The 10026-nt window shown below is 38.8% G+C and overlaps 2 protein-coding genes across 2 annotated transcripts; both read right to left on the bottom strand.

The window, feature by feature from the left end:
• Window positions 1–2431: 2431 nt before the first annotated feature.
• On the bottom strand, window positions 2432–6202 carry LOC104079700 (chromosome unknown open reading frame, human C1orf158). The gene is made up of 5 exons (XM_009581827.1): window positions 6053–6202; window positions 5568–5708; window positions 4405–4518; window positions 3346–3523; window positions 2432–2718 (listed from the first exon to the last, which is right to left on the bottom strand). Exons 1-5 carry the CDS (start codon window positions 6200–6202, stop codon window positions 2432–2434), a joined length of 870 nt encoding a protein of 289 aa, XP_009580122.1.
• Window positions 6072–8302, bottom strand: LOC104079699 (arylacetamide deacetylase-like 4; the record flags this gene model as incomplete). The annotated part of the gene is made up of 3 exons (XM_009581826.1): window positions 6072–7140; window positions 7821–7884; window positions 8086–8302. Coding segments are annotated over 3 exons (1056 nt in total), but the record flags the coding sequence as incomplete, so codon positions are not given.
• Window positions 8303–10026: the final 1724 nt, after the last annotated feature.

The raw sequence follows: 10026 nt of genomic DNA, 5'->3' as shown, positions 1-10026 counted from the left end.
ATTTTGTAGGAAAAAAAGGGGGAAAAATCTTGATTATCAGTGCTATTCTGTTTGAAATTTCATCTTGTAGAGTATTTGAGCAATGTGTTTGAGATATAAAGATACGTTCATTCAATTTTTGTTACTGGCTGGTTGGTGTTCGATTCCACCTTCACTGAATTCAGATCAAGAGATGGAGAAGCCTTGACTCTTTCTGTCATGAGTTCAACTTGAGGCTTGAGTCACCAAAAAGCTAGCCAGATATCTGTGATACATATTTAGTATTGCTGAAGTGAAAACAGCTAATCAGTTGAACAGTTCAAAGCAGATATTTTGCTACTGGCTATTATTAATCACAACTGACATGTCTTGTAGAGTTGTGCATTTTTCTATTTAAGAAGCTCTCTATCAAAATGCATTTCATCCAGTTAGCTAGCATGCTTTGTTTGGTTCCTTTGGGTGTCATAGTCGTATATTTTACTTGTAAATGGCTCAATAGTTGAACAGATTAGACGTGTGCTTGGGGAGCCCTGCCCAGTCAGTTTACAGATTTGGAATGAATGTTTTCATACAAATTTCGTAGGTGGTACTTGTGCATCTCAGTAATTCCCTGTACATCAAGCTGGTCATTTCTTTCCATATGTGAGCTTTGGTTTTAGAAGCACAGTAAAAAATAACCATAAATGTTTCATTTACTATAAATATTTAATAATTATGAATGATTGATGATCAGATTTTTAAGCAAACTGGTAGAATTGTGTGAAATGAAGCCTATCTTTGTATAATTGTCTAAGCTGTATTCTAAATATTATATGGGATTTGTTGAGCTATTAAGATGCATGCCTGATTGGTGTTTTCATTAAAGATATTAGCACATGGGTAACAAATAGAAAAATACACTTTTTATAGTCATATTGGCAATAAAGTTAATCTGGATGGACTTCCTTGTAGATACAAGAATTTCTGTATCTGCCAATTTTCATTCCATTGTAAGGCATGCCTTCTTTATGGATTATTTTAAAGATGTTTTTTCAAGAGAATATGTTTTTTATAACACAGCACTAATAGCTGGCTATGTTTCAGTGACTACTTTCACCTATTTTGCTTTCAATTTTTTCTAATTGCCTTTAATCTCCCTGGAGCTTTGAAGCAAAAAAAAAACCCCTATAATACTTACCTAATTATCAGGGCTCTTGCATTTCTAGAAGATTTCATTAACAATGCTGCTTTCTGATTCATGCAACCAGCTGAGAGTCTGCATACATCTCCTGCAGACGTTTTTGGATGTCTCACAGATCAGTGAAGAATCACTTGGCCAATAGGTGCCACTGTTACTCTACACACACGTCTGAATCGTCAATGTCGTTCAGTTGAAAATCCAACCTTGAAAAAGCAAACCTGAATCACAGTGACTAAAATGTTGCAGAGGTAAAACTGTACAGACTACGGCCAGAGGGTTGTCGATGTCAAGACCAAGGTATATGCGTTATCTTGTTCCTAAAAATAATTGTATTTTGCTGATCTTGAGCAAAATTGATGAAGAGGTAAATATGCATTGCATTAATTCCAGATATATTTAATCTAAGCCTTTAGATGCTGCAAGTTTATTGTTGAGCCTCAGACCAATAGCAATTGAACCTTGCAAATATCTCCTCTGGACCAAATGTGATTTAAATGCAGAAGTTGCACATCAGTGCAATGCAATAAGAATTTGGACTTCTGTCAGCACTTTTTACGTAGGTCGTTCACATAGTTTCTCAACTGAGTAAAGTATCAGGGTGACCTATCCTGCAGTATAAAGGCCACCTACAGCTATTTCTTCTAGGTTTACTGTTTGGTAACGTAAGGTCAGCTAATGTAGTTCACTCTACAGCGTATCTACAGCTTATCTACCATTAAGTGCCATTCAGTATGTAAAGCCAAGGGCAATCAAGGTCTGCTTGCTCACTGCATTGGGAGAAACTTTGCTTCACCTTGTCCACAGGTATGCAGCCATTTCATATGTTTACTTTATTCTTGGGTGTTTTCAGACATATTATGGAATAACACAAGTTTCTTTTCTCCTCTTTCTTTAAAGAAATGTATAGCAAGCTGTGTAAAAATGAAAAAACAACTAAGGACAAAGCCATTAAGAGATTTACATCCTTTTGTTCAATCCCAGGTTCAATCCCACTGTTTTTTTTCTTACTGCAACTATTCATTGACTAGAAACCAACAGATGAAAATTTTGTTTTCAGTGATTTAATATCTTCTGAAATATTCCCAGACATCTGCAGATGTAACCAGAATGTTAGTTTCAGAAATCAGAATGTAACCCAGCAACTTGTTCTAACTAGCAGACAGCCCTCCGCCTATATAACCTAATTCTCATTCCTTCCGCATGGAACAGATCACTCTTACGTATATGAGCAACGAGCTATATTAAGTAGTACTTAAGATCACCCTAAGCAGTTTACATAGAGGCATCCCTTGCTTTTCTGTCTCTCACCAGTTGGCTGATGGCTTGCAGATATTTCTGACCCCCTTCATAGTCCAGGATTCTACTAATGTTTTGGGGAAGATGTCCCTGGTTGGAAGGGAAGTCATGAGTTTTAGCTGGTTGTCTCAGCTGACAAGTAGCAAAAGCAGAAATCGGTGGGCTTTCGTAGGAAATGGTGTAGATGCTGTTCATCACTCCAGCTTCTTTCCTGTGCCATTTTTTCATCAGGTGATCAAGAAGGCCATAGTTGGTGGGTGGTTCTGAGACAGGAAATGACTAAATGTTAGAAATGATAGAATTAAATTTTTAGTCCTGGTGTTTTTACTCCACAGTTGTCATAGGGAATATTTGTACTATTTTGACAGCAGATTAAGAACAAAACAGATCTTTTTGTTCACAGGGCATGTGTGTCTGCCCTCTGGCTGGAAGCGAAAATCACTGTTAGATATCAATAGGACAGCAGTAATGGTATAAATGTAAGGAGTCCTGATTCTTCATAGTCTCTCTGGTAGATATTTAAAAAGTTAGCAGAGCTGTACATGTCACTTAAATTCAGAAACATAACAATACTCCGTGAATTCTTGTCCTAGTTGTATCTCACAGCTCTCCTTGTTTTCAGCGGGTATCTTGCATTATTGCATAGGGGAGAGAAATCTGTTCATTGACACTACCCTTCACTGCTTCCTGTGGTGATTAAGTATTGTTGTATGGATAATATTTCCACTTTATTAATCAGAAAAATAAGCTACTGACTGGGTGAGAAAGTAGCCAAGAGTCACCGCAAGATCCATTTTCAGAATGTAAACAGAAGGAGGTTCCTGGTTCTAAGTCTATATTAAACACTGGACCATGTTCCATCCGATTGAATTAATAATGCCAAAAACTACCAAGAATGGGGAAATCTGATTTCTGAGGAATGCAGGCAAACTTGCGTCCATTCCAGCTGCAGAGGGGAGGCAGTACAGGGTTGTAACCGTGTCTATTGTATTTATCGTCATACTCCGATACTAAATTTCGGCTTCTTGGTTCCTCATGATGGCTGAAGAAGTGCTGCATTGGCAGGCCCTGAAATGAGATGTACATGAAACCATGCCATTTGTTTTTGTACATAGCATTCAGACGGCTTAGCATGCTCTTGAGTCAGACTGTACTACCAGGGATATCACAAAATTTTGTCAGTACTTATATTACTTTTACTTATAATTTAATCCCTGAAAATAAGGGCATTTGCATTTCAAGCAAAGTAAGTTTCCAGTTAAATTAAGCAACTACATCTGTATGTCATGAAATCTGATTAGTCTGATTTCAACACATGCATCACGGATTTGCAGATACATTTAATAAGCCTGCAAATGAAAAGCTGATTGTCTTGCGCTGCTTAAGTGTTTCACTGTGCACTAGCGTTACATATACTACCTTCCAACTGTCTGTCAGGAGAGAATGATAAGAATATTTTTGGGTGGAGCGGTACTTTGGAGAAAGGGACATTCTAGCAGATGTTACTTGTGGGGAAAGTATTGTTGTGAAAGATCTGGGACTCATTTAAGTGCAGTTCATTCCTATGAATTGGAGGTGTGCTGATAAATATAATCCTCTTTCACCAGCAAGCTCATATTATAGCCCACGGAATGTCCTGAAGACACAATACCCAGTCCTAGCTGGTAGTAACAAACTGATTTTCTTCAGCGTGCCCTAGTGACCCTCCGAGGCACAGACTGGGAAAAAAACAGAGAGTACCAAAAAGTATGTGCCGTTTGTCTACCTCTGAAAGGCATCCTACTTTAATCAAACATACGAGGGAGCTCTGGATCCTGTAAACTGCAGTGCCTTCTTTTACACATATAGTTGTTTAAGGATATAAAATATGATTTAAGTATTAGTCAAAGATCATCGCTGTTTGGAATCTTGGCACACAAAGCCCTACATTTGAAATTTCTTTTACTTACCTCAAATTTCTCCATCATGGTTTTCCTTAGTGTTTGGTCTGGTTTGTGATCTGGGAAGCAAATGAAGTCTGTTCTGTATATGCTGCTGCCGAGTTTCTCAGTATCTTTTATAAGCTGGAGAGAGATACACCACTCAGTATAGCTAAGGCAATCTGATAATTACAGAAGCTCTATTCCAGTGCTGCTTTCTTCATCTGTGCATTTAAAAAGCACTTATTTGGAAAGAAGTCTGTGCTATGAACTTTTTCTCAGATGGTAAAGTCAGCTGGTATAATCAGCCATTGTAAAATTCTGGATTGATTCCTTGGTGTAAATATAAGATACTGTACAGCCCTTGAAAAATCATTCATGGTTTGATGTTAAATTCACCTGCCATGTGAACTAGCATCTGAAAAGGACAAATGAACTCTTTTTTTTTTGTCCCTTTATTCCTACTTCTGCTGCAGCAGGCCAGTCTCTGCAATATAGTCCAGCATTTTGCTCCACAAAAAAAAAAATCTAAAGGAAGTAATTTTAGCAGAGTCAGGAGGATTTGCCCTAACAGCTCCAATATTGAACCTAACTGGCATGTTTTTGACAAAGTTGAATGTCTAATGATAAAATTTTGCTCAGCTCTTAAGTAGGGCATGCAATCTATAGAGCAGCTCTGCTAGCAAAGATGCTCTTGTTCATACAAGCAAATGAAATCAATATCCAAATTATTAAATACTGATTATTAAATACTGATTACAAATACTGATTACAAATTATACTGATTACAAAAATTTGTTTTAAGGGCTAATGAAGCCTCTCTTGTATAATGTTGGTATGTATTGTTAAGTTGTATATATTGTTGTTGTTTAGTTGCATGTAAATTGTATAGCAGTCTGAAGTGATTGCCATAAGAAGTGCTACAGCATTTTTAATTGGCTAATGTTATGTCCAGTGTGAACCACACAATATAACCCATGCTCAGGCATTGCTTCTGTCCTAGCTTAGAGAGAAGAATGGCAGATCATAAACAAAATTAATTAATGTAGGCCAAGCAAGATGCTTATCCTCTCTTTTATTACTCTTCTGAGATGAGCCTGGACTCTAGCTTACGACTGCAGTAGTATACTACCTCCACAGCATTGGTTCTGATCCACTCTATTCCTGCTCTCACACTTCCTTCCTGATCTTACCCTTTTCCGCTCCTCCAGCCAGTTTCCAATGAGAACTTTAGCAGAGTATTTGGGTTCAATTTTCCACCAATCCTGTCCATCTTTTTGCGATGCATTCATATTTCTTTGTCTCACCAGCACTACCCTCCCTGGTTGTTGGAACTGTCCTTCAAGTTATGTGGGTGAAAGATTACTCAGTAGTCCAGTGCTACAACTAGGGCACAAAGGGGCTCCACTTCTGCCTGCCTGTGCGCTGAGAAACATGGGTGATGTGTGGGACTGCTCGGCCGTAGAACCATTTGTGTTTGCTGTCCCCACGGTGACTGTCGTTCCAGTAACCACATGCTAGGCTGCATCATATTTACCATTGAGCACAACAGTGGTTCCTAACCCACTAGAGTCAGCTGGGTTTTTTTCTCTAATAGAGTTCAGAATCAGAGCACAGTGTGTCTCAAAACGTTGTGATGTAAGTAACATACTCCTCTATACCAACACACCACACATACCTGCACAACACTCAGTCTTTCTTCATAGACACATTTTATTTTAAACAAGTGGGACAAACCAGGATGTCCATTCAAAATAATGTTCTTCTTTATTAACATAGCTAAAGATAAGGGCTTGCAGCCTGGTACAAGCTTGTATAAGGTTTGCATATTCCATGTTCCAACTAATAGCTGGAATGAGGTTCTGATGAGCCTTGTTTATAATTTTTAATGGCTGCTCTTGATTGACTACTCATCATCTGATATTAAATATCCTAAAAAGATATTTTCCTAGGTTGAGGCATGAACAGACTCGTGGAATCTAAGATGATTACTATAAGCTTTTTAGGAAGTTAATAACGCTGTCCAATCCCCTTTTCCCAGCTGGAAATGAGAAACCGCAATAATCATATAGGCTTATGATTCCATGGAATCCATCCTCAAGGTGGTACCAGGTGACTCGAACACCGTTGTCCTCCAATCTCTTCTTGTAAAGCAAGCCGTCGTCTCTTAGCACGTCATATTCACAAGTCAAGATGAAAGACTCAGGCAGCTTGTGAATAATAGCATCTTCGGCTAACAGTGGACACAGGTTGGGCTCACAGAATCTTTTCACTGTCTCATAAACTTCAGCTCTAAAATCAGTGGGCCTAAGTGGCTTCACACCTCGGACCTTAAATTTTTCGGGGATGTTATCTGGACTCACCCACTTCCTGAACTTCAGCCTCATATCTGGAGGAATATGAGAGCCCTCCAAGACCTCTTGCATATGCAATGCATCCCCATTTAGGTACTGCAAAGCAAAGAAAGCAGCACGTTCTCGGAATAAGAGAGGGACTCCCCGATTCTGCTGATAGGATGGTAAATTGAAGTCCAGTGCCTGAAGGCCTGGGTAGATCAAGATCTGAGCACGTAGTTTGGGGAGGTCGGATCTACTTGCAAGGGTCTGGCTAACAGCAGCTGCTAGATTGCCCCCAGCACTGTCCCCGCAGACAATTACATTGGCAGGATCCACGCCATAGTGCTCTATATTCTTCATAAAGTGTATGGTAGCATTAAGACAGTCTTCATATGCGGCAGGGTATTTGTGTTCAGGAGCTAAACGATACCTAATACGCAGAAAGAGATAAGTATAAGAGAAGGAAATGTCACTAGTATTGATCAGGAAATGCTATCCTATGCTGTCTTCCAGCCCTATCATTTTGGAGTGGTTTTCCTCCAGGTCAGGATATTCCTCCTAAGCATTTTTTCCTGTTAGTGATTACAGATAAGCTGTAAATTGTGTATTCAATCACAAGGACTCAGTAAAGTAGGATTGTCTTCTGATTGAGTCTGACTGAGACTTTGTACATTTCTTAGTCATGCTGAAAACTCCCTGTATATTCTTGACAAGATAATTTAATAGTTTTGTGCCTCTGCTTCCTATGTGTGAAATGGGAGTAATACAGTGTGATTATTCTCTCTTTTTCTATAAATCACAATTGTTTGGAGCATCTTATTACATGTTCATATGTTCAGGAAGACTTTTTCTACCTCAGTTTTTGATTGGCTTTTATAGATTTTCTTAGTGTGCCAAGTATTTCCATTTGGGTCTTTTCTGAGTATATCAGGCCATGAACAGTTACGAGCTATGAAATCTCCGTTATCACTATTTGTCTTTTTATGGACTTCACTGAATTCTATAGAAATTTCTCTGCAAAAAAGAACATTTTCAAAACCAGTGCAGCTCTGCTATGGCACCACAGCAACAATAATCCCCAAACAATAGAACTGGGTAGGGTTCACTTACTGAACAGATACAACTACCGATTCACTTTCTCTGGATATGTAGCGGCATACTTTTTCATAGGTATCTGGAAAAGAAATATTTTAATTAGTGCTTTGCTATTGCCCTAATCTTTGAGACAGCTAGGGAATGTTCATTCCAGAAAGGCATGTATTTGCCTTCAGACTTCCTCCCAAATCACATGCTGAAACCTCCTCTAATGTCAATTTTATAAAAATATGAGAATGTTCTTTCTACATTACTATAATTCCTCCAGCAAATAGCTTACCAAGACTTCCAAATACCCAGCCTCCTCCATGAAAGAAGATGATACCTCTCCTTCGCCCATCAGAGGTAGCTTTAGGCTGATAAACCCTCACAGGTACTTTGTTAAACTGCAGATCCTGGATAAAGAGCTTTGGATCCACCCCTAGTTTCCGTCCCTGTCGCACATATCGGCCAAAAGTGATTTGACTGCAAAGTCCAGTCTTCTCCAAAATCTTTCCCTGTTAAAGGTAAAAGACATTAAGGCTTCTTTTAAAGTCCTGAGTTAGCCAAGGTATAAAAACCCTGCATCATACTTACATTGAACTGTATTTGAGGGAAATTTTAAAGAAACACAGAACTTACAAAAAAAAAAAGTGGTAATGTTGTAAAATATGAATACACTATAAGAACATATAATAATAACAGCACAAGAAGTTAGAATAACTACTGTGAGGACTCTTCACAGAGGAGGATAATGGCCATGCAAGCACCTCCCAAACTCTCTAAATGGCTTTCTGTATACTAAGTACTGATAGGAGAGTTCATTCTAATAGGTTGTTTAGTCCTTGGTTTTTGCCCTAATAAACCCATGGAAAACAGTGAGGAAAAGTAACTCCACAGTTGGTTTTCTTGATAGGAATGCCCAGTCCTAAGAAAGTGAGAGATCCCAGGATAGAGTCAGAAAACAGTATTTAAGTTTGCCTAGATCAGTTTTACCAAAAAGAAGTTCTACCTTTTATCATACCACCTGGAATCTGAAGAATCAGATTGAAAAATCTAGGCTTCACATACAGCAATTTGATCTCTGTTGTCTGATAAAAGTAAAGCTCTCTGATTCGAGAAAAACAATTTTCCCAAGCTCTCGCATCCTACAGACTGTAAAAAATTTACTTCCATTACTCAAATCCAGTGTCATTCTAACATCACATCATAAATTTTATATAGGCCATCTTGGGGTGTACATTTTAATTGCCAGTATTGTCCTGCACACCTTTGTGCTCATTCTTGTTTCATTTATACTTGATAAGAACAACAAAATGTCGTGTATAGAAACAGCAATAAAAGCTTTAATAGTTCTTCAGTGCATAAAGTAATATTCCTGAATTAGACCATAAAACTCAGTGAATTTGCAAATTTTAAAATGCTGAGTGGTGTTGTGCAAGTTAGTTACTGCTTTTCATTTGCACAATGGATTTACTGAGCAAAATCAAGAAGCTTCCTTTCCCAGTGCTCTTGCAATGATCTTGCAAGCTAGAATATAAATCTGATGTAATAAGTGAACAAACAAGAAGTTGGGAACCGAACTAATTAATGGAATCAAACAAATAAACTGTTACAGTTCAGTTACTAAACAAGATCCCAGTTTTAAATGCCTAATGAGAGTCTTTCTTTATCCATGTCCTTGTTGTCACCTGCTAGTGGGATTCAGGAGAGCTGGGTGGCTTTGTCAGTAAACTTCAAGAGCATGTAAATGCTGTAAGAAACAGTGTGGAGGAAAACAAGGTCTGTGTGATAGCAAAGGCGATGTTGTGGCTAAAGGAGCGAAGGAGAAAATTGAAGACTTAACAAAATTAAAGGTACAGCAAGTGACAGAGGAAGAGTTTAGCAGAACTCTAATGCAGTTTATGCAACGCTGTAAAAGGGAGTCCAGGGATTAAGTAAAGCAGCCCTAACCGGATTTTGTACCATAAATGTCAGCCGTGGCAGGAGCAGCTGAAGGGCTGTAGGGCTGTAGTTTTCCTTGTGCAAGGTGACTTCGCCTAATGCTGAGGGCAGTTATCAGACAAAACACCAGCTCAGCTACGGTAAATCAACCCCGCCGTTTGGCAATCTCTGCTAACAAGCCCCAGCATGCTACTTCTGAACGTGAAATGGGTTTTGCCCATCACATGAGCAGCGTCCCGATTGAGGGTGCTCCCCCGCAGCACTCTCTGCACGATGTGGAGCCGCAAGCATCACATGA

Source organism: Fulmarus glacialis, unplaced genomic scaffold (assembly GCF_000690835.1).
Source record: "Fulmarus glacialis isolate BGI_N327 unplaced genomic scaffold, ASM69083v1 scaffold757, whole genome shotgun sequence".
Lineage (NCBI taxonomy): Eukaryota > Metazoa > Chordata > Aves > Procellariiformes > Procellariidae > Fulmarus > Fulmarus glacialis.
Note: the sequence above shows the minus strand (reverse complement) of the source record. Positions and strands in the feature narration are given on the sequence as shown.